At 40.6% G+C, this 27503-nt stretch overlaps 1 protein-coding gene across 1 annotated transcript in view; it reads left to right on the plus strand.

Annotated features, from left to right (window-relative positions):
* Positions 1-17623, plus strand: part of loxl4 (lysyl oxidase-like 4) — a 23114-nt gene extending 5491 nt beyond the window's left edge. Inside the window, exons 4-14 of the mRNA XM_046070566.1 lie at positions 3220-3258; positions 3725-3938; positions 4027-4204; positions 9000-9154; positions 9246-9413; positions 9865-10027; positions 10119-10362; positions 11436-11551; positions 11886-12022; positions 14776-14887; positions 14970-17623. Coding sequence (XP_045926522.1) covers positions 3220-3258; positions 3725-3938; positions 4027-4204; positions 9000-9154; positions 9246-9413; positions 9865-10027; positions 10119-10362; positions 11436-11551; positions 11886-12022; positions 14776-14887; positions 14970-15040 — 1597 coding nt within the window. The 3' untranslated portion in view covers positions 15041-17623. The remainder of the gene's footprint in view (positions 1-3219; positions 3259-3724; positions 3939-4026; positions 4205-8999; positions 9155-9245; positions 9414-9864; positions 10028-10118; positions 10363-11435; positions 11552-11885; positions 12023-14775; positions 14888-14969) is intronic.
* Positions 17624-27503: the final 9880 nt, after the last annotated feature.

A 27503-nucleotide genomic window follows, 5' to 3' on the forward strand; every position in this document is an offset into this window, starting at 1 on the left:
AGCAACTTAAACTAAATGCTTACACTAAAACTAAGGTTAATACTCTGATAAAATGTTCCTATGCACCCAAAAGATGTGTTTTCTGCTGCAAGGAGAGACTATTCATTGCAGTTTACAGTAAAAAAGGTCTCCTCATGGCAAGAACAGCTCAGAATATGCCTCTGGTGGTACAAATGGGGAAAAATGCAAATGAAAAGCTGATGTGATTAAAAATAATGAAAGCCTAAAACTGTGATTTTTGTATTATTGATTTTTAAGACAAATTTCAATGCATTTTTAAATAAAATAAAAAAGATGAATTGATTGTGTTTTTAGAAATAAAGCCAGTCAGCAGTGTGAGGGTGATGAAACCCAAACAGTGGTGCAATGCTTGTCTTTTAACAGGCGGGTAGAACTCCCTATCATTAGCCTCTGTTCTCTTGGCTCCACAACAAGTGCTGGATACACTGTTTAGCTAAGCAAGGTTGATAAATGCTATGGAGGTGGAAAACAGAGTAATACTGAGGCTTCACTACATCAGCACAAAGCTAGTATAGCAATGCTCTCAAATTCTGCTCATACTACCTACCTACATTTACATGCATTTATAAAGACTTACATATACTCTTTACAACTAATTGTTAAATATTTGATTTTATATATTAGAAAAGTGACATTTATGCATTTTATTTTCCTTGAGTGAAGTTCAGAATTAATAAATGGTGCTGTAATTGAGTCAAATGAAAGACCTGAAGGTATTATTTATACCCTGTGCAGTAGTCCTGTTGGTTTCTGAAGAGGGAAAATGGTTAGCTGATTGGTCTGTGGTGAGGTCACAAACAAGTCACAGACATGTTTGCCTCATGGGAAAATATGTGTGTTTGTGCATGCTCCTCGCTGTCTATCAAGTTACTACAGGGCCACATGGTAGACACATTTAAGACATTTTACAAGTGCAATACAAGACACTGTAAAGAGTTTTAAATTCTATACAGTGTTGTCAGTTGCAATTTACAGCAGTTCTCGTGACATGACATAGGCTTTATTTAGAGCTACGCACGTGATTTAAAATGATGCCTTGTCTAGTCGAATGTTTGATATAGCTTTGAAAGGTTACAAGCATGCAAAGCTAATAAGCTATTGAAATTTCATGCAAAGATCTTCTTGATTTAAACACTTCATTGAGGTCCTCTGAGCTGCATTTGTGCTTGAAATGGGCCTGAGAAAATACTTAGTCCATTTGAATAGTATTATTCAAAAACAGCACATGCATGCTCTGTTTGCTAAATGATTGCTGAAATAAAAGTATACTTATTTTCCTTATTGGCCCATTGACTACTTAAAGCATCAGGAAACAAACTGTTTTGGAAAGTGTTCAGTCCGCAGTCAATGACTCCATAAACCATCTACAGAACATCATGTCAGTGACAATTATTCTATTGATTCCAACATCCTCAGTTTGTTTTTAGGGATTTTTGCTTTACCTTTACGGGGATGTGTAGAGTTCATGTCAGAAATTCAAATATTGACTTTCCTGTTCTTTCATACAAACATCCTTAGATATGTTTGTTTATTTAAAGGGCAACACCACTGAAATCTGCATTGGAGTATATTTTAATGATGTTTTTTGTGTAGGTAGACACAAATTTAAAATTTATACACACATAGCTCCAAAGAGAAAATATGTGTTTTTGTGTGCTCTGCTGATTTGATGGAAACTACAACTCAGCAGCTCATTTTGAGGAATGCCAGTTGTAAGTGTTCACATTTTATAGCCCAATAAAAAGTACTGGCTACATACCCTGGACATTTGATGGATGATGAGGGCGCATGTAGAGTTGGTCGCCTACTGTTCGCAGGCAGGTTTGATTCCCGGCTCCTCCTGTTCACATGTTTAAATGCAAGCGACTGAGTTTGAGCCCCAAATTGCTCCTGATGGTCAGTTCACCTTGCATCTGGGCTGTCATCGGGGGGTGAGAGTGTGAATAAGGTGAATGAGAGGCAAAAAACATTTGGATAAAAGTTATATAGATAAATGCCGATAGGGATTTCTGGCATTGCTTCACCTGCTTCCAAGGTGCATGAAGAAGGGAAAAAGTGTGAAGGGGTCAAAACGCCAGCAACACTGGAGCGTAGTATACAGAAGAACTTTAAATTATTTATCAGGCTGTAGCGTGTGTGAGTGTTTTGGTGTAATTTATGTGAATGTCAGTGATGGTGCATGCAGTTTGCAGTGGTTTGAGGATGTCCTGGCATGGTCTGTGTGGCATGTCTGCTCTGCGTGTCTGCCAAGAGAACAGAAGGCTTTCCTCTCCACCACTCTCCCGAGGCAGCCAGCCTTCTTGCTGCATAAATCTTTATTTGGTTCTGGCATTTCTCGGACGTGCAGCGCAGCCAGAGTTTTGTTTGTATATCGTGCTTGGTCAAACCCTGTTTTCCCAGAAATGTAGTACATCATTGATGTTGAATGTCATGATTGTTTGGACTGTGTGTGGCTTTAGAGGTTACCGTTATAGTTCAAAATATCTTCTTCTCTTTTTTTCTTTTGTAGTTCTTACATCCTGTTGTTATGTACAAATCTCAGTTATATTGCAACAAGGAATGCAAAACTCTGGTATTCAAAGTACTGGAAAGAAGTACTGTTGCCTTTATAGCTCAGAAACATACAATACACTGGCCACTTACTCTAAACATTAACACAGTAAATAGCAAGCATCCCACATTCCAGATGAAAATATATGCTACTGAACCTATAAAGCAACCAACAGAGATTGCAAGTTAAGTTGCTGAAACAAGAACAGTGTATTCTTCCTTAAACTATGCCAGTCATCGCCATCAGTATATCTAACTTTACACTCACCACAAAGCCGCACGCACGGCTCATTCTAGTTTTATATACATAAGTTCTATTTGGAGCTGCGTGATTCATTTTTTCAATAAAAATCATCTGAGCTGTAACTATTTTAAGCCATCACCAAGTACCTCAGTAAAACTCCTTTTCTAGCAATAAGACAGTTTGTGTACGAATGTGCTTGTGCTGCTACTCGCTGTGGCAGAAATCCATCCTGTGTGGCCAGGTTACATACAACTCACTACCTCTTTGCATGAGAAATTGGTCACCCAGGCCAACTTAACAGGGTGGTGTGTGTGTGTATGTGTGTATGTGGGTGTTGGTGACCTCAACAAATATATAGAACTGATAGAAATGGCATCCATCTCTGCTCTTTGGTTCTTTTACAGGAAAATATGGGATACCAAGGTTGCAGATCCTTCAACAAGGTAATAAAAATAAAACTATTCCTCATGTTGCCATATTTGACTTCACTCATTTTATAACTCTGTAACTGTAACTGTGAGATACTAGCAGACTTAACGAGTTGAAATTAATTTAAAGGCCCTGAAAAGCTATTTTCTCAATCAACATGAGTGCATAACCTTAACAAAAGTTTGAGAACATTTGGTTATTTGACATGAGAGATTTCTGTATTTTAGTTTTAGTCCTTTTTTTTCTGAGCTCAGTTGGAAAACAGTGATGTCACATATTTCCATGCACCAATCACAGAATAGCAGCTGTTGGATTAAAATCTGATGAACATTGTGGGGTTGTTTGATTATGTTAGTAGATTATGTATGTGTTAGTCAATCAAATCTGACCACACTATACACACTATAACACTATAAACAATAACTAAGGATGCTTTTTTGCTTTTCTGAATATATTACCAAAACCTTCTCTTCTTTCTAGATTGAGCATCATGTCAAAGAAGAAGGGATTCTGGGTGGAAAAAGTTCACTGTCTGGGCACAGAGAACACCCTGTCAGAGTGCCTTGCTCAGCTATCAATCCCCCGTAGTCCTGTTCCTTGTAAGAACGGGAGACATGCAGTGGTCAAATGTGTACCAGGACCTCAGTTTGCTCGCATCTCCTCAGGAAGACCCCAGGCCCCCCATCCAGTTGTGGTAAGATTAATAAAGTTAGGCGCTCATACAGTGTGTTTGCTGCGCATAACCGTAAGCTAAGTCATATTCACTTTGCTGCTTTGCACAGCCTGTGCGTCTGAAGGCTGGCCCTAGGCTGGGTGAGGGTCGCGTGGAGGTGCTTCGAGACGGAAAATGGGGGACCATCGTGGACCACATGTGGGAAAGAACTGCAGCCAGCGTGGTGTGCAGAGAACTGGGCTTCGGTACTGCGAAGGATGCCCTGCATGGAGCCTTTATGGGTCAAGGTGAGAGAGAGCAAAGGCTTTCACACAACTTAGCCTGGAAATTCTGGAAAACTCCACTTGTTAATGTGGTTGTTTTGAGTCTGCAATTTGGATGTTTGAATGTGTTATCATGCATCATGGAATTCCAGCGAAGACAGGGAGACTTTTCCCGAGTTTTGCTTATCTTAGACGCCGCACCCGTCTGCCCTGACTGATCAGATAATGTATGGGCTTGTGTGTTTGTCTGTCTCTGTATGTTACCTTGTGAAGCTGCAAATGTGTTGATTGCAGTATCTCCAGCTGTGATTACATGAGTTCTGTGCCAGGGCCATCAGCTGCCCAAACACCATGCACATGTGCGTGCACACACACACACACATACTCACACACAGAATGTAATACTATAAGCCATGGTGGTTTACATTGGCATTTGGTAACTAAATCCAAAGACATAATCTTGCCAACTTCAAGTGCTGTGGTCTTTTCCCTTCGATTTCAATTTTCCAGTTTTGGTGATGCACAGATTCAGTCAGTATCCAGCTGCGCCCTTGGTGTCCCCACCCTTACGAGATGTGAGAACGGCTTCTCCATGCCTCATGCTAGGGTGTAGTCTCTAATCATGCTGATCATGATGAAATGTGGGATGACAGTCTGCTGGTTTAGCTGTTTGGTTGATCATACAAAGGATATTTTTGTATGTGTTGGATTAGTCCTTTTTTACTATTTAACCTCATGAATTGGTTTTTTCTGTAGATGACATCACTGATGCTAACTTTCTTTCTGATTACTCTCACAGAACTAAAATCTAGTTTAGTGTGCCCCTCTAAGGGAATTTACGTATATTGCATCAGGCTTTACACTCCTTGTCATCTGGTTTCAGTTACCAACTTAAGTCGTTGGGCCAGGCTTCAGGTTCAGTTCGAAACAGAGGTGTTTAATTGTCAGGAGAGGCCAAAAAGCTTTCAATTTCCTATCTAAAATAAAAAACGTAATTACAAATGCATGTGCTAGCATGTATGTCTTGGTGGTTAAGATCATTAGAGCTAGAGATAGATCAGATGGAGTTCTGTTTGGTTTGACGAAAGGCAGGTTTACCCTCTACTTTTACCTCATATTACTCCTGTCTCCCTCCTGGAACTGCAGGTTTCCAATACCAAGCTTCCGGAGTTGGTGATTCACTCCTATTTTCATGGCTAAATACTAAAGAAACCAGTGGGGCAGAAAAACGGCAATAATTCTTAAAATGTTACTGAACAGTTTTAATTAGACACTCAACCAAAGTGGTCCACACAACCAGTAGAACATTTGAATGAAATGGATTAAGCAAACGTCTGTAAAACAGTCTGCATTAATCTATAAATTAATATGTTGCAGCCTGGTGTCATTTGCATGTCATTTAATTGAGGTGAACACAGTTGACATTGTGTGTAACCTGCTCTGGTGCAGCACTTCTAAATTCGGATGCTGCAGATTTATCAACATATCTGTCCTGCTGCCTTCAGATGGCTGCAAGGATTTAATGAACTGAAGGAGAAGCTTTTTACATTTAGAATAAAGCAGCTGTGGACAACAGATACTGATACAGTTACAATTACTCATCTTAATCACACACACCTCTACACATAACAGACTGGTCAGCTAAACACAGTATTCTACCTGGATTACCAGAGCTCATTAATCTTGTCAATAAACAATTAAAATAGGGTCCATAAACACCCTTCACGTAAAATATAGTACCTACTCTCTTTTCTCTCAGACACCGTCAGACACGTGCATTCATACACACACACATATAGTACATTACTTTCCCTTTTTATCTGTCTTCATCTTGAACTTACATAAACACTGCCATTGCAGGATGATTGGACTTCAAAGTCCTCTCATAGCTTCCTTTCTATAACATGCAGCCTGTTAGACATTTTACCATGACATGTAATTTTCCATGTGCTGGAGGGCCACATAAACACAGGCCCATATGTCGTTGGAAAAGCCTAAATTAGACCCTTTGATAGAACAAATGCTCGCCGGATTTGGGAAAGACAGAAAGAAAGAAAGAAAGAGTCCGTTGTTTAAAATGTAGTTTTGTACAAACATATAAGTTGTGCATACAGTTAATTTCTCTTTAAAATCATTATATCTCAAAAAGCTTCAACATTTTGAGATATATGGTAATGCACTCACATCACACTGAGGAAAAAAACCTCATGATTTCGATCAAATCTTTCAGTCAGCAGTCTGTTGCAACAGGACCCCACAGAAGAGCGCTGAATTATTTATGATGATATGGTGATAATGGTTTTGGTCGACTGGCTAGTTGGCTGGAGAGGGAGATGGACCGTCTGCCAGTCAGAGATTCTGGCTTCGAATGTGGTCTCGCTCACCAGATTTATTGAAACTAGGGGTGTGATGTGACACTCAACTCATGAGACGAGACACGATTTTGGTTTCATAAGATTGTGAAGAAACAAGATTTTAACACTATTTTTAAGAAATCTTCCATGGTGAATTATATGAAATATTTGATCATTAATTTCATGCATTCTTGTGAATTTTACAGCATCAGTTTATGGTAGAAATGTTTTTATTTATGTAAAGGGAAAGGCAGAATTCAGGTGACAATTCAAAATATAAAAATTCTAACAGAATATAATGCGGTTAGGCTCTCTCAGCCCTGCTGAGTCAACACATGCAGGCATGATTTAGTCTCCCCTCCTCTTTTGTGTCTTTGTTTGGGGAAGTAACCTCTTTAAATGTGCGTGCACACGTTAACTTCAGCACCTCCGATAAAGTGCTGCTCACAGTCCCAAGCAGAGCAAGTTTGCGCCTCAGTTTTTAGATGTTTATTGCAAAACTCTACCAGTTAGTTATCACTCGGTCACATCTGTCTGGACTCAGAGTGCAAGAGCTGGTTCACTTGATTACCATCACAGCGTATGCTAGTGTCATGTTTCTAGTCCTAGTTGAAACACCTGGAAGTGTGGTAAACAGGCACACACACACACGCATAAGCACAAAGTATACCCCATTGGGATAAGTAAAATGTCACCTTATAACTTGTTAGCCAGCTTTGAAATCCTATTGACAAAGGAAGCAGGATTTTGATGTTGGTTGGCTTCTACCATCTAAAAGCCCAGAAGCAGACATATCTATTTACAAACACACGATTCTAGCACTTGGCTATGAAACAGATCTATCAGATGACAGAAAGTTTTTGTTAGAGCCATAGAAAGAGACGTTCTGTGGAAAGAAAAATACTACACACACTACATTAATGTGCCTAAAAAGGAGTGTAATTTCATAGAGGAAAAAAACAGGCTTTCCCTTGCAACCACTAACTAACTATTTGTGCTATTCTCAACAAGAATGTGACCGATGTTACCCAGTTTCCATCCCCTAAAGTCACATTTCTAATCTGTCCAAATGATCTGTGGCATCTGCCAATTCTAATTATATTGTAATCAAGCTCAACTTGTTTCTTGTAAATACTGAATTTAAACTACCGCATTTTAATTCTGCCTCAGTGTTACATACATTTAATGTTAAAGTTCCTGGTTTGATCATTTTATTTCTATTCAAGTTCTATTCAGACTCTAACTCCAACCCTCTAACTCCCATGTATCATTCCCATCAGTGAGTTAAATTACAGGGACAATTTTCTTTCTTGACCAACATTGTTATTTTACTGTGTAATTTTGTCCGTGAAGTACATATACATGTAGTGTATTATACGTACATAAGGGACTTAAACACCCTGAATGTATGTGTGTGTGTGTGTGTGTGTGTGTGTGTGTGTGTGTGTGTGTGCATGTTAAGTGTGTGTGGCTAGTTTCTTGGAATTTCTTTCCCTAGCTAGGGTTTTAATACAGCATGTCACTGTCGATTTTGAGGATGTTTATGTGTCGTGTTTGTCTTGATAACTTAAACAGTGGGAGTTTAGATATAGTTTGTGGCCTTTACCATGCAGATAGATGCGGAAGTGGTTTAGATGTGTCTTTTTAATACGTATGAACCCACGGATGGTGACCAGTATGGAAGCAGGCCTACAATCTACCAAAACCAACACAGAGACAGATAGGGTTAGGCTGCAATCTGGGCCCTAACATTTCAGTTATCTTCCTTTTTGGCTCATCTTTCCTTGTTTTTTTCTTCTTTCTGTGGTTTCGGTTGTGTTTATTTTGATGCAACCACATCTGCAAGTTTGCAGTTTGTGCCTTTTGTTTTAAGCAAACACTGAAGCCATAGTTTGTTCTGTGTTTTTATATACTGCGATCATTATAGCAGCAGCTCTCTGCTTTCACAAATTCTTAAGCTTTTTTCCCCAACATCTTCTGTGTCGTTTAGAGATCATCTGGTTTTAAAGGACAAACGAATACTAGTGAAACTCTGTTATTTTGCTGACACAGATTAGGGCTTCTTTGCTCACCCAGGGTGGTGGACTACACACAATGTTGTTGTTGTTGTGCCTAAAGCAACAGAATGGTGGTAATGAGGTGTGACAGATTCCCAAAGTAGATATTGGTGGTGCTGCTGTTTGCTTGCAGGAGCATTTTGTCATGACAGATAGGAACCTTTCATTGTTGGTTTGATGCTAAAATAGTGAAAGTACATTCATTTGAATGAATACAGAGCATTGTATGTGTGTGCTCCTTTGCATGATAAAATCTGCTAATGTGATTTGTCTACGTTGGGTGGCCCAAACAGTGCACAACAAAAATTGCCCTTCAGTTATGTCCACACACTTCTGGTTTCCATATCTCCCTACTTTTTTTCCCCGGTGTTGTCTTTAAATCTACCATATCTCCTCCTCCCGCTTCAGGTACAGGACCTATTCATATGAACAGTGTCCAGTGTATGGGGTCAGAGCGCTCCATCCTAGACTGCTACTTCCAGGAAGTCCAACCCTGGACATTCAAACACAGCCAGGATGCCTCAGTCCGCTGTAACATCCCTAAGACTGGCATAGAGAACACGGTATGAAAACTACACCATAACAAGACATACTTTATTAGCTTCACTCACAATGAATCTCCCATTTAATCCCTTTAATCAAATGGATTTCCAGGTGCGGCTTGCTGGTGGTAGAGTCCCATCAGAAGGCCGTGTGGAGGTGTTGCTAGAGGTTGGAGGGCGTAAGCGCTGGGGCTCTATCTGTAGTGAGAACTGGGGCATCAACGAGGCCATGGTGGTATGCAGACAGCTCGGCCTGGGCTTCGCTGCCAGCGCTCATCAGGTACAACAATCCCACTGACCAGCACGACATTTATAACTGACAAGGTGGAGGCAAGCATGTCATTTTGATCTCTGATTGTAGTGCCACCCCTTAACCAGGGTAATTTAATAATGCCACAGAATACACCCAGCAACATCAGTGTAAAATTGTGTGCATGATATCCTGAATGAATAACAATGTAGCACCCACCTCTAAACCAAGTAGGGTCATTTTGAAAATGTCAATCTAAAGTGGTCAGAGGCATCATTCCTCCAAAATGTGTCCAAATCCCATCAGCAGTGTCTGAGTTATTGATGAAAGAACAAGCAGATGTTTAAACAAATGAACACATGGAGGCCAATCCATAATCACAGCACCTGTATTCACTGTGGTAGACAATGAGCTATGATATTGTTGACTGATAGAAAACCTGATGTGCTGTGACCCCACCCCCACCCCCTGGCTTTGACAGGAGACCTGGTACTGGTCCGGTGACCCAAATGCAGCTGATGTGATTCTCAGTGGAACTCACTGTGTGGGAACAGAGCTTTCAATTCAACAGTGCCGTCGCAACAACCATGTCCATTGTCCCCGAGGAGGTGGAACCAAGGCCGCTGGGGCAACATGTTCAGACAGTAAGTTCAGCCATCCTCCTGTAGTTCTGCATCTTCTCCTCTGGTTTAAAATCTGTTTGAATCCTAACATAACCTCTCACACCTGCTTTAGCGGCACCTGACCTCGTTCTGGATGCCCAGCTTGTCCAGGAAACAGCCTACCTGGAAGACCGACCTCTCCACCTGCTGACCTGTGCCAATGAGGAGAACTGTCTGTCCTCGTCTGCTGCCAGAATGAACTGGCCTTACGGCCACCGACGCCTGCTACGCTTCTCATCCCGCATCATGAACATGGGTCGGTCCGATTTCAGACCCAAAGCAACAAGAGAGAGCTGGACATGGCACCAGTGTCACAGGTAGAGCATCCCTGAAGAGTTTATAGAGGTGTTACATTGCATTACGTGTGTAGGATGTTGCAATGGAAAGAACTGTTTAAATACTTACTATTTGTGGGATTTTGTGGTTGCCCTTGTGGTTAAGTGTTTTGGGGGGAAAACTGTGGTTTAGAGTGTCCTGAATACAGGTGACCTGTGATTTTAGGCTGTCAAAAATATTTTGACAAACACCTGTTCCACGTACAAAGTTGCTTGTACGTGCCTTAATGACATAGCTCCCTCCACGTTGAGTAATTTGAGTTATATTTAATTTAATTGCATTCAATTGCTACCAGGAAAGAAAACATGCTGAAGTGTGATCTCTGTGCCAGTGTGTATATGGTTTGACGAAGGGTCTGCAGGTAGCATGCAACATGAGCATTAAACATAAGAGCCTTTGTTTGCCACTGGACCTCAGCAGCATTTTGTCCATTGGCTGTAAATAGATGAAATATTGAAATATTCCACTCTACCTTTCAGTTTGCTCCCCTTAGTAAGTTAGTTTCTTGTCAGGTGACAAGAGCACTTTCATGGCTTGTCGTCATGAGAGAAAAAGGAGCCATTTGAAGCCCACAATATTGGCTGTGTGAGATGTGTCCATAAGTAATGTAAGTCACGCATGGCCTGAAACAGTGTTGTCATCTCTCCAGATTCATTAGCCGCCCTGCAGTATGTCTCTCTAGAAATGACAGTTGAACCAATCCAGGTACCACAGGTCAGGTGTAACACAATGGACAGGGTAGCCCACGCACGTTCAGCTCCGCCGCAGTTTGTTACAAAAACACATCAGAGCTATGGATGTGTGTTTCAAAGCCCTCCATTCACTCAGAACGAGTAAACAGCTCAACCATGCTGATGTTAAAACAAGCTTCTGTGAGAGGTGTTACGGTGACACCCACGCTCATGTTCAAGCAGTGAGGTCATTATGCTACAAGCCATAGGGAACCAGTGTTCAGTTAACCTAAATGTACACACTCATAGACATACAGAAATGCACACACACACACACACACACACACACACTCTCATCTGGACTTTCCCTTCTGTCATCCCAGGCACTACCACAGCATCGAGGTGTTCACTCATTACGACCTGCTGACTCTGAATGGCACCAGGATTGCAGAGGGACACAAGGCCAGTTTCTGTCTGGAGGATACATACTGCCCTGACGGTAATGTTCACCACTATTGATGAGCCCCAGTAAAATACTCTTTCCCATTAGTCACAGGAAATTAATATCAATAACATTTCAGCTACAGCTATTTAGATTTTTACTTTGTGGTTAATGTATTAGATCACTGCTGTTGTTGTTTGTTCACTCTCCGTTTACTTGTTATATCATGGGTGAAATAACTCATATGATAAAGCACATGTTCACATATGATAAAGCACATGTTAGTCCAACACAATTCAGAAAGCTAAAGGCTCTTAAAATTAACAGGGAATGCCAAGCATTAAATGAGCTTTGATGTTGTGATTGATAATGTTGTTTGTATGTGTATTAGGACTCCAGAAGCGGTTCTCCTGCTATAACATGGGTGATCAGGGTATCTCTGTGGGCTGCTGGGATACGTATCGCCACGATATTGACTGTCAGTGGATTGATGTGACAGATGTACGGCCAGGAGACTACATCTTCCAGGTCAGAAGTCGTTTTATATTTCTTGCTTCTCCCCTTTTGCAGTTTAAGTACATTTCAGTCGGGGTGTCACCAATAACTTAGGTATAGTAATAGACCTGTTGGGAAATATGCTTATTTTGGCTTTTTTTTGCCAAAGTTTAGATGAGAAGATCTATGCCACTCTCGTGTCTGTCCGAAGCAGCCAGTTAGCTTAGCTTAGCTTAACACAGATTTCATACAACTTCATAGCCGGGTGCAGTAAGAGTAGAGTCTCAGCTGGTTACCTCACACAGCACTTACACAATACTTTACACTTGTGTTTTTGTATGGATTAAATAAACTAGATATAATATGCTAATAAGTGAGCTTTAGGGCAGTTTATAGGTAGATTTTGTTACCTTTATACAGAGCCAGTCTTTCTGCTAAGTTAACTGGCTGCTAGCTGTACATTAACATTTAGCTTAAAGGTGCGAGAGTGATATCCATCTTCTCATCTAGCTCTCTGCAATAAATCAAATAAAATGTTTCCCAAAATGTTTAACTATTCCTTTAAGGTCAAAGATGTAGTTAATGAGAAAGAGGTTCACATGCTTTTAAGGTGGACTTTGTCATGATTGGTCGGGGAATTCCGTCTATTTCAGCTAAACCTCCTGACCTCTCTACATGACAGTCATCACCTCAACCATTCCTCTGTTATTACTTGGACCCAGGTCAGTGAGTTTAGTCAGTGTGGCTACTCCGCTAAAACACATCAAGAACGCCATCTCCCATTATCCTGCATTTCCAGTTCAGACTACTGATCCCACCATGGTAAGCAGCGATCTTCAGATCTCATGCTGCCAATTACCTCCCAGCTGTGGAAGATTTGTGATAGTGTAACTCACTGTCTGATAATTACTGCCGGGTAAGGTTTGTCTGAGAGGTCACACTCAATCTTTGTAATTACCAAATCTGCATTGAAGATGGATTTATTTTATGTACTCGTAATAGACGTGACACACATATATATAAACGCATGACTGGATGTATTTTAAGCATGTTGAGCACGGTATAATTATAAAGTGGTACATTGCTATAGTACAATGTGGAGGCGGAAAGAAGGAATGAATGATAGAGGCCAGAAATGGAGTTGAGAGAAATGAAAGAAAGAACCGCTGAAGGTTAAAAGGTTATGGTCATTTGAGGAGACCAGCACTAAGGGGACATTGCTAAGTTTATCTGAGAAGAACAAGAGAGAAAAAAGAGAAAACACAGAGTAAGCCAAGCAGGGAGTTAGTTATTCACCAAGGCTGCAGAATTGGAAAAATACAAACAGCTTTTACAGCAGCTCTCATTCTCTCTACTGTGTTCTTTCATTTATCTAGTAAAGTGCAGATGATGACTTTTCTGATCCTGGGTTTACAGAAAGGTTCAGCAGGCCTACCCTTGAACCACCCCACTGCTAATGAAACACACCAATTACCCAAATTAACTATTGCCTCCCTTTAGTCAAAGAGCAGCTAGTCCCCCCTTCCATTAGGAACGGCTAATTTGCCACCAAGGAATTCCTCCTGCCCTGTTTTTATTTTTATTGACACTTTCTCACTGAGCAACACATTCTGCCACTGAACCAGCCCTCTGCAAAATGCCTCATACACTCTGGTCCAACACTGTAATTTACCTTGAAAAATTAAGAGGGAACAGTTTTTGTGCATTCGCTAAGTTTTTTAAAGTTTGTTCCTCCTTTTTTTTAATGCAGTGTGCCGTCTTTCTCCCTGTAGCTGTTTGTAACGTGTACTTAAAGTGGGTGTAGCAGTTTGCAGAGCAGCTATTAGAGTGAATAGCTTCTCAGTATTATCACCAGACCAGATTAAGAGAATGGCTGTATCAGCAGTTATAGAGCCGCTCTGCAAATGACAGACTATTAGTACAGTGTATGCTAGCACTCACACACAGATTTCAGACATATAAACATGCCTATGCATAACTACTCTATTGCAACATACTTTAATTTCAGGCTAATTCAGTCCTTATTATTGCATACCTGTGTTGGTATGTGAGCAGATGGCTCTTCTGCAGGAGCTGGGGGCTATAGTGTGGTATAACCACATTCCATGAACTTCAGCTGTAAAGTTGTAAAACCTCTTATGCAGCTTGTCATCATGTTTTGTGTGGGTAGAAGTGTCTTTGTTACATGTTTTCATACAAGTTATAAAGTATTTTTTATGATGGGCTTTCCTTAAAGATCCACCAGTATGCTTTGTGCTTTGCACAACACATGGTAAAAGCTAGGGTTTTACCGTCACGTTATTCAGTCCACATGCTTGGCTGCAGACTTCCAAGTGAACATCAATCCAATGAATCAGTCCATGAGAAAGTAACGTACTGTATAGTGTATTTATCTTTCCAAATAGGAATACTGTATGGAAAAGTCATCCGGCTTTTTATAGATGAGAAAGGGATTGACTATAAAAACAATACCAGCCACGAGTGCTGTTTAATAACAGGCCCTCTACCAGTTTTACATCCAACTGCTCTTTATTGAAATGGCTTTCTCAGCGTGTAGAGAGAGGAGACTTATTCCTTGTTTGACCATGTGCCTGGCCAGCTGGAGATACAGTATTAGATGAAAGTGAGAACAACAAAGTGATAAACTCTCTCTGTTACCTAATAAATATTTGTCACATTGCTGAAGCACACAGCTGCAAGTCACAAGGTCAGAGACATCTGCTGTTGTAACAGTGAATCCGGGCTTTTTGTCAACAGAGGTCGTGTGTGATTGTATCGTTTTGCAGGTGGAAGTCAACCCCTCGATGGACATGGCCGAGTCTGACTTCATGAACAATGTCATGAGATGTCGGTGCAAATATGATGGCCACAGAGTTTACATGTATGGATGTCATGCAGGTGAGGACCTCTTCCTCTTTCTCAGTTCATCTTCATTTCTCCCCTGCTTTGTCACTGATAGCTGTGTTCCTTTTTCCTACAGGCGATGCATACAGTGCAGAGATTGAAGATCTGTTTGAGCACCAGAGGCAAATCACCAACAACTTTGTGTAGCCCATCCCAGGGCCCAGATTTAAGGCCTTCCAGTGGGGCCCAGAGACTACTCAGGTTGGGCTGAGGTCGATGGCCCCAGGCCCTTGGGACCTTAGGACCCACAATAACAGAGAACACACAAAATGGCTCCTGTTCATCTCTTTGACATATGTGGATAAAAAATTCATAAGCTCATCACAACAGCGACCATTGCAGAGACTCCATTAACAACAAGAGTGGAATAGTTGCCAGACAGCTTAACTTGTTTTTTTTTTACTGTAGTTAAGTAAGAAGATATTGGATATTGATTTAAAATATACAGACTTTTGTGAACGTGGAGGACTAGCAAAAATTACTATAATTGGCTCAGTTGGCATTATTTTACCCAAATTCTTTACTTATTGAATCATTTGTAACTGTGGCCATATTGGTGCTCTTTAACAATACTGTATGTCGTTAGATTAACCTCACTACTTTTCAGGTGAACAGTGTTGTACAATGCATGTTGGCTAGTCTTCTTTTACAGTTAATCAGGTGTTTTACTATTGCTTTGGTTTTAACAAAATTGTCGTTTTATAAAAGCGTAGTCGTGCTACAAAGTTTTGCTTCTCATCTAGAGAAGGTAAGATGCGGTCTAATTATTTTTATGGAACAAAGCACTTTATCTTTTAAACATCAGTATTCTAGTTTTGCCCATATACTTTTTTAATCAGCTACCAAATTGACTTTTTTAGAGTGTGTCTAAAAAAAATACTCTATTGTGTTTTACATTTCGGAAAGTGAAATATAAGGTTTGTGTTTAGTTTTCATATACTATGTACTATTTATGCTGTAACTTTATTTATTCATGGACTTCACACATACACAGCATACTCAGTAAAGAGTTTGTTAGCTAGCTTTTAATTAACAATACTGAATATTTTTAGTTTTTCTGACATAATTAACCGGGTAGAAAAAATCATTTCATACATTAGTTACAGGATATAGTTTTAGAATGTTCCCATGATGCAGATAAATAATTGCTGATTTATTTTATTTTAGTTATTAAAACAACTGCAACTGTAAAGTTTTTCTCTTCCAGCCTCTCTGATGGGAGGGAAAACCAGCCTGACAAAACCGCAGTATTGTGGTTGGCAGGCAGGCAGGGTTTTGAGAGCATATAAAAAGGCTTTTAATTACGTCTGTTTGGGTTAGACTTAAGGTTACGGTTAAGGTTAGGGCTATAGCACGTGCTTTATGAAGAAACACTATGGAATTGTTACTTGTGGTATCATTGAAAAGGCAAGAATCTGGATCTTAACTACAAGAAAGATTCTGAGAGATTGATTGACAGAAAGAATGAGAAAGTAAGACAGAAAGAGAGAAAGGGATGAAGTTTAGAGAAAGACTTATGCAGACATACACTTTTTACTACCAGAGCTGCCTTTTTGTAGGCAGCCATACAGAGACCACAAGCTGGCATTTTCAGCTCCCCAACGAGAACAACATGTTTGTCTGGGAGAAAAAATAAACTCCTCAATTCATGCATCAACACAGTAAACAGTGGCCTTATTTTTACCAAAGCTGGGCCTGCTAAAATATACTGTATCTTTCTACGATTTTTTTTGCTCACTTTTTAGCTCCACACCAAACAATGATGCAGCTCCATTTTCTTTATGATATGGGACTTGTGTTAATCATGTTTTTTACCCCATTAATGTGTTTGATGTATTTAGCTTATTGTCTTAGTGGTTCAACATGTTAAGACTTTTTCTAATGGACAGTTTCCAGGACCTGTTGTGGAAAGGACACGTCACTCATAAAGAGAAAAACTGTAGACTTAATTAAATTCTTTAGCAGATTGTTGTCCCCACCGTTCTTTCATGATTTTCACTCCTCGAAAAAAGCTTGGAAAGAATTTGTATCATCACACTGGCCAAACACACACAAAAAGACTTTTGGAGGTACAAATGTTTGATGATAGCCCTGAGTGCTTGCTGATATGCTTCCCTGTTGTTTTGTGCTTGTGTACAGTTGCTTTTGACATATTACCAAGGTCTGTTCAGTGTGTTATTTAAAATGATATACCATTCCATAGCAAATGTTGGTTCACATTCACTACTCATCATATTACTGTATTTGTACCCATGCTATAGGCATAGCACTGGGACATTGTTTTCCATGGCCAGTTATGCTTTCATTTTGTCTTTAAAGCTGAGAGTGTGAGCTACGTGGTGCTTAACTCTAATCACATTCATAGAAAGCTGGGCTCTCAGGGACTTTGACCTCATCTAAAGATTAATTTTAATGTTTCATTTGATGTGATTTAGGTTGCTTTTTAGCTGTGATAAAAACATCATGACACCAAATGAACTGGAGCTGGAGGGTTTGTTTGTTTTTTGTCAGTACTCTTACAAAAACTAATCTGTACCCACATGTTTATTTTGCAGGTAAAAATTTAAGGTATGAAGGTGATAAGCTTTGTTACATTTTTTTTTCTTGAGAAATGTTAGGACAACTGTGGATAGACACTGGCTGACTCAGAAGCACATTTCAGTTTAAGAACAAAACACAATCCATTCATTCATCATTACTGTGAATCAATAAAACTTCATCACATACCAAGCTGTCCTCTGCTTCCTGCCTCCTTCTTGCTGTTAATGCATGACACTGCAGAATATTTATTGATGAGGAAGTGGCTCGAATTGTATGTTTTCTCGGCATCAAGAAGTATTCAGACAGTATTATATGTAGCATTTTCCTTCCACCTAAAGGAAAATTTGATCTGTCCGAACTCAACCAGTTACTCTAGAGCCCTGGATTCTTACTGGAACTTTATTTTACGTTTCCCCTAAAATGACTAGGCTTCCCAAAGACAACCCTTTCAAGCTGTTAGATTTTCTGAGACTTAATCCTTTGCAAATACTGCCCAACATGGGAACCAAGAAATCTCTTCACTATTTCAGTAAAAAAAATACACAAAGTGTCCAGGAATTAATGACTAAATTCAAGCATATCAAATCTGGTAGAAGTGGGTGGAGTAATCAGCTATGTCTGGAAAGGAAATTTACTCTTAACAAAAGTCTGATTTGATCACAGCTGACAAGTCCACCCAGAAAGAAAACAGAGGAGCTGTGAAGTGGTCACTCTGGGATGAAACAGCTGCTGGGCAAACAGGAAAGGAAAACTTGAAAGCAGAGCACCTGGGTTCACAGAGTGTTCTCGCACATATTCAACATCCTTTCATGTACTTTCAGCATACTATATTCCTATAAACACACATGCAAGTGCACACATACTGTGAGTAAGCATAGTGGACTTCACAGACCACCTTGATTTTTTCAATTCTTTTTGACCTTTGAAAATGCAAGTTAGAAATAAATCCACTAGCTGTGTGTGCAGTTTCACATGTTCTCTGAAAACATGTCACTACCTTGGAAGGAACTCAAATGATCTCATCATGCTGGTAGACACCAGATACAAGTGTCTGGAACTTGCTTTAAGAGAATATGATTTTGTAAGTCAGAACTTGATTACATCTCCAGGAAGGCTCATTCTTGCTTATTCGTGCGGCGTGGACATGTGTGGACCTACATCAAAAAGTTAAACCCGAGCAATCTGAATCACTGTATCAAGATGAATCGGAATAGGAGAACGAAAGCAATATGAGGTTAAACTTCTTTTTTAAAACACCATTCATGAACACTCTGCCACGCAGTTCTCGTTTTATCCTTACAGGCCCACTTCCTGTTTGCAGCTTGTGTTTTTAGTCGGGAGGCCCCTTGCCACCCCACCCTGACCTGATGGGGACCACAGACGGCTCCACAATGGAGACTGTGTGTGCTTTCTGAAGGACAGACCTGTCCATACAAGCTACAAGGAACCCCACACCCACAACCCGTCACACATACATACACACACAAACAAGTGGACTGCGTAACAGGCTTTCTCTTTTGGAGGCAGTGTTCCATGGTTTATAAGGCAGACAGACATGACAAAGGATTTTTGTGATCAAACTTCAGATTATTGAGCAGGAATGTCATCGCTGAAAGTCACGTGGCAGCTTTGATAATAGGAACTGTCTTGTATTGTGCTGCCCTCACGATGACTTTTATCATGTTCGGGGTGATGAGCTGGTACTGTATAATCTAATGCTCATTAGAGTTCCCTTCCACATAGAACTAATTTACCTGTTTTCATTATTTTGTATGTATGTGAGTGTGTTCCCATGTGCTCATGGATCATGAGCAGAACACCTGACATGTGGGCCCTAACTCATCACCTGGGATTGTTAATATTTACTGATAAGGAGATGCTTTCCTGAGTAATGAATGCATTTACATAATTGTCCCATCCTGTTGAGTGAAAAACACATTATGAGGTGCATTCAATTTCCATGTCTGGCCCATTGAGAGTAAATGAATAGCCAGTGAGATATAATGACTTACAGAAGCAAAGAGAATACTTTGCAAATTAGTACTACAATGCCTTTTCTTAGGTGCTCGAAATGAATGAATAAACCTTTGTGTGTGTTCAAGTGCACGTACCCCCCCCCCCACACACACACACACGCACACAATCCTTTCCTCTCCACTATAAGATTTATGGCAAAACAGCTCTGTGAGAGAGTACACATGCTCTGCCCAGTCTCAGCACTGCACCCTGACAATTACTGCTATATATACCACTCCAAATGAGAGCCATGAACCAGCATGATTATAGGGTGGAGTAGAGCAAAGAGGGAGAGGGGTGAAACGAAAAGAGTCAGGCAACTTGAGAGAGAAGGGGAGAAGGAAATAGAGAAGAAGGGTGACAGGCAATACAAGTGGAAGTGACTGTAGTCTACTGTAAATTGTATTGTGCGTTTTTCATAAATCACAGTGTATATGACAAGCTGTGATTTAGCCTGAAATGTTTCCTTTTTAAAAGAGTGAGGACGAGATTAAACGGGTGAGGAGCATGCAGGGAATGAGCAGCATCTTCAAGACCGAGAAAAAGTCTAGATGATGACCTCTGTCTGCATACGTCTCCTCAATAAATTGCACAGCAGAACTTTAAATGCAGGAATACTGTACTGTATATGGCAGGGGTTACAATAACATTAGGTAAAGACGTGCTGCCCTCTTCTGGAAGTGAGGGAAACCAAATAAAGTGAATATGAATGAGATCTTGAAATTGAATAAAAAAGTGACAAAAAGAACAGTTCCTCACTAAAAGAGATTTAAATCACTGTGCAGATTGTTCATGTATAAACTGTCAACAGTTGCAAGATAACAGAGCAAATACACTTTCTGAAAGCCTGACAATAAAGTAAACACAAAAAGAAGAGAATCATGTTTGACACAAACATCCTGGTAAGTGAAGGAGCTTCCACGGGCTATAAACAGTCAGTCTCCATACCTTTTCTCCATCCATCTCCCACTTTCCCGATGGCTGTCCAACACTGAGCTTGTCACTTCAGCTGAGTGACAGCCGGCTGTCAGTCGCAGGGCTGCCCCGACTGCGCCATCACCTCCGCCCAGCTGGCTGGTGACATCAGGCTGCCTATAAAAAGGCATCTAAAGAAAGAGTGATAACACAGGAACTGATGTCACAGCGAAAATCCCCACATTTGATGTATAGAACTGCTGCATGTAATAGATGCTGGTTGTTGCAGAGCTCAGGCCCCGGTGATGAGCCATTCACTAAACAGATCAGTCTACCTTATGAGGTCATGAGACTGTGGGGAAAGTGGTGAACTGGGAAGTGTTGAATAGAGAAATTCTGTTCTTTTAATCCCCCCTCCATGAGTGGAAACCATCCCTGTGGGGGGGAAAGCAGCAGGATCACATTACCCATGGACCAGTTTTCATCGTACAGAAAACCACGCTCTGCCTCACTCCAGCGGCTCGCATAATTGGAAGCATCTTGGCATGAAGATAGAGTCAAGGTGGCATATCAATGGGCGCATACTCCAAGGGCATACAGATAAGAAAAGGCGGCTTCTCTTAACAGGTCGTGTCCATGATAGGGTCACTGGCCCTCCCTAAAAAGACAGCAGGCTGGGTGTTGACTCACATACAAATAGCTATAGCTGATCAGTGGTGTGGAGCCTTGTAGTACAATTCACTCCCAGTGGCGCTCATCCCTAACACCAACAAGAAACTGTTTTGTTACAAAGCCTTGTCTCATTATGTATGCGTGTATAGCAGCAGAGAATCCCTGCAGCGCAGGATAAAGAAGAAGAAAGTGCAATAGACTACGTGCAACATGAATACAAGACAATTCTTATTACCAGTAATTTGCATTGTAACGTTACTGCTTTTTTTCATTGCATTATTCCAGCGATTCTGTAACTACCCTGCACTGTCATGTCAAGTGCAGTAGGACATTGTAATGTACAGTTTACCAGGGTTGGGCAATATTTCTTAAATCAATATCACAATACCAAAGGGGCACTCCACATTCTATAATGGGGACTTGAAATGGACAAATAACAAAAAAGAAGGTAAAAATTGATGCAGCAGAGGCCAAGACATCCTTACTACCGCACACTAGTAGAAATCAAGTTCCAAGAACACCAGATCCTACATAATGCATGATAAATGGTAAATGGACTCTATTTGACTATTTTTCTAGTCTTCTGTCCTCTTCTGACAGTGCATAACCCCATTCATACACATTCATTACACTGATGGGAGAAGCTACTACGCAAAGTGGGGTTCAGTATCTTCCCCAAAGACTCTTCGACAAGTAGACATTTTGATTCTGATTAGTGGGTGACCCGATCTACCTCTAAGCCAGAACCGCAACATCTTTCACTAGACCCTCCCTGTCAGGTAAATGCCCACACCTTTAAAAATTTGTATGTTTGTAAAGCAGGAATACTATTAAAATGTCAATGCCCAAGTTGAGATAACCCTGATGACATCATTATGACATCATCTGGGTTATTTTCTTACTCTATAAAAGCCCCATTTACACTCCAGGAACTTTCCCAGGGGACCAAAAACCTTTCAAGTTTAGACGGTCTAAATTTAGTTCCTGGGTGATTGTTCTATCCTCCCCAAAAAAGTCCCTGCTAGTTGCATTTTTCAAAAGTTCAGGTGTAACAAGAGTATTTCTTTGGATATATGTATATATTATGATATGAACACTTTACGCAAACTCTTATCCAATATTTAAACTGCTGTTTCATGCAGTTAACTTTATTCCACTGTTTTGCATTACATCAGATAGCTTTTCAGTTACAACTTCAACTACCAATTTTAATAACAATTTATTTTGTAGAAGAAAGTCCAGCAAAGGACAATAATATGATATTGTCTTTCATCAATTCAGTCCTGCATTGTGCTCCCGCCTACTTGTTCTGTTTAAGCTAAGCATCCTCCATTGCCCCACTGCTTCCTGTCCTGCAACAGTATGCACTCTGCTCTGCGCCTCTCCAGAATAGGGAGAAGAGCGGGACTTCTCTGCCTCCGCACAAATAAAATTGTGTGCCAAGCCGCATTAACTCTGCATTCTTATCACCTTTCTGACTTGAGACATTTTATGAGCAGGCGCTGTCAGCCCACTCAGACTCCAACAATAAGAAGAGCTATGCTTTATGCACTGCTGCATCACTGGCACCACTGCTAACTAGACACCATTATCATTTAACTGCATGTACAGTACCAAAGGTCACATTTTGGGCTTCAATTTATCACATCTCATTCTATAAAATATATAATGTACAGCTTGAGCTAGGGGCAGCTAAAAATTAGCAAAGTTGTGGGGAAGTTAACACAGCTATGTGTACACACCTAGTTGAGGCAAAGGCCTGCTGTGGCCTCTGCTGCCAGCCTAAACCATCTCTCTGGACTCTCTCACTTTTTCTTCCCACACAAACACTAACCGCATTGGCCCTCGCTGTCTCTGAAATAGCCGTTTATACTGAGGAGAAAATGACTCAATAGTGTGACGGGAATGTGTGCATATTTCCACAAATATCTTATAAAAAGCATAAATTAATGTGAGAGTATCTAATTTTAAATCAAATAGCCAGTGTTGTATATTGGTGAACATGCTCCACCAGTACAAATTCATTTCATGCTTCTAAGTTTACTATTTAAATGTTTGGTCTGATAATTTTTGCTTTTTAGTATGCATCCACTGTTGCCTGAATCAACTCCTATTCATTGCAGCAACAGCACTCTCGCATGCACTTGGCTACAGCATTAGTATATGCAAAGCCTCATAATCATGCAGTGGCTTTGGCCCCTTGTGGTTTCTGTAGCAGTGACTTAATTCTGCTCCACTAATCATAATAATTATAGATATTACAGAAGCCTTGGTAATTACTGTAGAGCGTTGGCTCCTATCCTTTAATGGATGCTTAAACAAACAGATTTCAGATAAGTTTTGGAAGAAAACTAATTTATAGCCTCTGAGGGGAGATCAATCAGGTGACGGGGTTGGGGTTGGGAGGGTATAATAGGGTGGGGCTCAGTAATTAATACAGAATGCAGCAAGAGATGGAACCTGGCGCTTCCTTTTTTTTCCAATTCTGCGTCCTTTTCATGCCCACATCCCTCCTTCTCTCCGTGCCTTTGCCATATTATTTATACCCGCTGTCACACCATTGTTGTGATTATGGATGTCATGCAGCCGTAAAGCGCTCCACGATCAATAGGCCTGAAATTAAACCAAAAAATGAATTTCCGCAGTGTCGGCCACATGCACTCCTGAGCAGGAATTACCTTGCAGGAGAACGGCTGATTATGCCACTGAGGGGACAGCAGCAGAAACACAGGAGGAGGGTTAGTGCCTGACTGAGGCTGGCAGTACAACGGCTGTATGTGCATATTTTTATTTTAGTTTTTACAGCTACAGACCACAGAACACATGTTGAAACATTGCGTAACCAATTCAACAAAACTTCATAACTCTAGTTGTAGGATACACTGATCCTCTCGATCTAATATGTAGAAACTGATCTGTGCCTTAAAAGATGTTTGCTATTAGTGCATGTTGCCAGTTTGCCATATTACTTCTTCAAAAGGTCGAGAGATTTTACGTAGCATTTAGTAGTAAATGTCTGTAATGTAACGTAACAAGTCCGTCTTGTTGATGATGACACGGGCCAGCTAAGTAGACGATGTAGTCATTTCTCCCAGGCTGAGATCGATACACTATTAGGCATGATGAGATGAAAAAGTGCTCATTACTCCCATCATCAGGTCATTTGGAGAAGACAGTAGACCGGGAGACTTTACTCAAATGGCAAGACCTCCAATGATAAAAAACACAATTATTAAATAAAAACGCGAGGTTAAGGGGAAAGCTCATGAGAACCATAGGAGGGAGAGTGTTGTAGAGAAACGAGCAGTTTTTTAGGAAGAAGCAGTAAGGTGCTGTCCACAGGAGACGGACGCATCCTTTTGTTTCTCGCTTGTTTCCGTTGTCCCTCATTTAGAATCGATTTGCTATTAATACCAGAGCATCACAGAGGGAGGGTGACAGGGGTCGAGGTGGCTGCAGCTGTTTGACAGGCTTCTTCATCTCCGAAACAGGAAGTTTGGTTTACATCAGCCATGGGCGGTACCTGTCATCAGGAGACCTCAGGGCTAATGCGCTGGATTTATGCGCTCTTCTCCTCCTCTCAGTGTGGACCAAGTTGGTAGAAGCTGATGTCACTGATCAGAGGTCTTTAAAGTGTTTTCTACATGTTATGACTAAGGTTTGGAGACTGGAAGCTGATGCAAGATCTATGCTACAGAGAAATTTAAATTTTAAAAATGATTATTGGTTCCTATGATAATAAGATGTGAAATCTGAGCTTATCTTCAGGCCCGGTTGGCTTTAATGCATTTATATAACTCTTATAATTTCTTTCCTTTCCCCTGACTTGATATGTCAAGACAAATTTCATTCATCACTCCTCCAAGGAGCCTGGTGCTGGGCAATAACCACAGTTTGGTTTTCAAATCAATTTGACAAATCCTCTGAGAATTATAAAACAGTCTGAGAGCAAATAATGGCCTGACAGTCTGCATTAGCGGAAAAGATATGAATCACGACTGACGTCTCACCACGTAGCTTCTGGGTTTACAAAGAATCATCATGTCCTGGCGCTTATGACATTGTGGTAAGATGTCAATAAAGGTTAGCACTTTGAACGAAGGACAGGCATACCTGGAAGCAATGTGTATTATAGCTCAATGCAGTCGCCACGACTGTCTCAGCCTCCAGCTCTGACCCAGCTTCATGTTAAAGTGATGGAAACGTCATGTGACTTGTGCCCTGGTTTCACAGTTACACTCACGGATACACAAGTGAAAAGTTATTCTAGTAATTATTTCTTTCTGTGTAGGTGAATTGAATTAACTGTCTGTGCCAGTTAAATTTGACAATATGCATATACAACAGTATCTATTCATGACTCTTCCCATCAACTGTTTTTCCTGCCGCATCATTCTTTTCCTTTCTATTCCCATCCATTCCTCCTCACTCCGTCTCGATCTCATCCTCATAAGCATCGCAGTGACTGAACTCATTCTCAACTATTTATATGCTTTATTTCCTGAGATCAGCTATAAAGAACAAACACTATTAAGCCAGCAAATCAATACGGGAACATCAGCGCTCTTATCCCCCCCACCACCCCCACCTCTCTGCAAAATAGATTTATATCTTCTGCCTGAGCAACATAAATCACATATTCATACATTAAATTAAAAATGTGATTGATAGCAACACAGAGAGTGTGTACAAAACCTCATGATGTAAAAAAACAAATATTAGTTAGGGACTGCGGAGGGTGAAGAGAAAACAAATGTTGTTTTTCAAGTGTAATTCTTCACAGGCTTGTGAGGACGTCCACGTTCAGGTGCTGAGTTCTTGTTTCAGGAAAAGGAAAATTGACACTTTGTGAAACTGTAGCCACAGAAGCAGATAATATAAATAAATATCAGCATGTAAACTCAAATACTAATTCAGGGTTACTGAAGAGTTCACAAAAGACACACTAGCTGTAAGAATGTCTACAAGGCTAACTCAGGGTCCAAGAGACATTTATCTTGACTTTTAAGGAGCTGGTCAGCTTCCAGCCTCTATCCTCTACATGTCATTCTGTGAGGCGAACTGTGTGTGGAGAAACAGGTTCATTCACAAAGTGACACTTAATGGGATATATACAGATTGTGTCATGCATTACAGGGCCCAGTGGTTATGGGAGCATTCCCGAGGAGAGAGGCAGAGAAATATGGCAGCATCCATCAGAGGCTCGGCCAGAGAGAAAAAGGTGCAGGAACAGAGAGGAGACGAGGGCTGGGGGTTTGGGGGGCTGCCAAGGACATTTAAGAGAGCTGTCAGGGGAGGCTGATCTATGAAGGACCCTGTTGGCTAAACCTATATCCCAGCATGTGAGTATGTGTGTGTGTGTGCTGGGGAAAGATATAAGCGCAGTCACACCAACGCATGAAGCAACACATGTGCTCACACCCTGGAGGCGAACGTACAGCAGAGTAGTCCCACTGCACAGGTTCAAAGGACGGAGCTGGAGCTCATCCACACAGTAAATCAAATGTTTTCAAATGTGTATTCTGAGCATGAGACGAAAGAGAGAATTAAAAAGGAGGATATCTAAACAACAAGAGCTTAACTGTTCAACTGCAAAAAACTAAGTTTTATGGGGGGGATTATATGTAATTAAAAAGTTGCAGTTTAGTTTTAAGTTATAATTATCATTATTGTGTCATGCAGCAATGGCAAGTATAGATGAAAGAAAAGAAAATGTCCAACAATAGGGTTATCAGTTCAACAAAATCAATTACATAACTCACCAGATTTTCTACTAAAATACCCAAATTACTAATAAAGTATAATTATAACCATCAGAACTAATTCAAAAGTCCATCTTAGCTTCTTTCGAGACACAGTAGACTTAGGTTGACATTTAATACAAAACAAAATGGGATTCGCTTTCCACTTCTCCCACAGTTCTTGAATAATTTTCAATCCGCAAACCTCCACAGCCAGAGAGAGGAATACCACTTCTTAAAAGTGCTTACTACAAGGATCTTTGGTTACATTTAAAGGGCCACTCCACCAGTTTCACACGTAACATTTCACATAGATTCAGGACTCTAAAATGAACAAGTTTTGTCCCTTCTGCCAAATAAATAAGATATCCCACTAGGTATACGTGTATATATGTATGTAAGTATATGTGGGGATATTGATAAGGATATGTATGTGTATATATGAGCATATGTCCACCACATGTATTGCTTGCATTGTAATGTTTTTTTATGTGAGACTTTGATAACAAATGTCCACCCTGGTGAGACTAGTCACAGGACGTTCTACTCTACTGTTTTCTGTAGCTCTGGAGGAACTTAGTGGGAGAAAGGGTTGGGCTTGGAGACATGTTTAATAGGAAACCTGCATTACAAACTTGACCAGGCAAAGATTCTGGGCATGTGGTATCAAGCTGCATTATGGGAAGTGTAAAATCCCAAGGTTTTAAGAGCTTGACCCACACTAG

The sequence above is a fragment of the Micropterus dolomieu genome, linkage group LG15 (genome assembly GCF_021292245.1).
Source record: "Micropterus dolomieu isolate WLL.071019.BEF.003 ecotype Adirondacks linkage group LG15, ASM2129224v1, whole genome shotgun sequence".
Classification (NCBI taxonomy): domain Eukaryota; kingdom Metazoa; phylum Chordata; class Actinopteri; order Centrarchiformes; family Centrarchidae; genus Micropterus; species Micropterus dolomieu.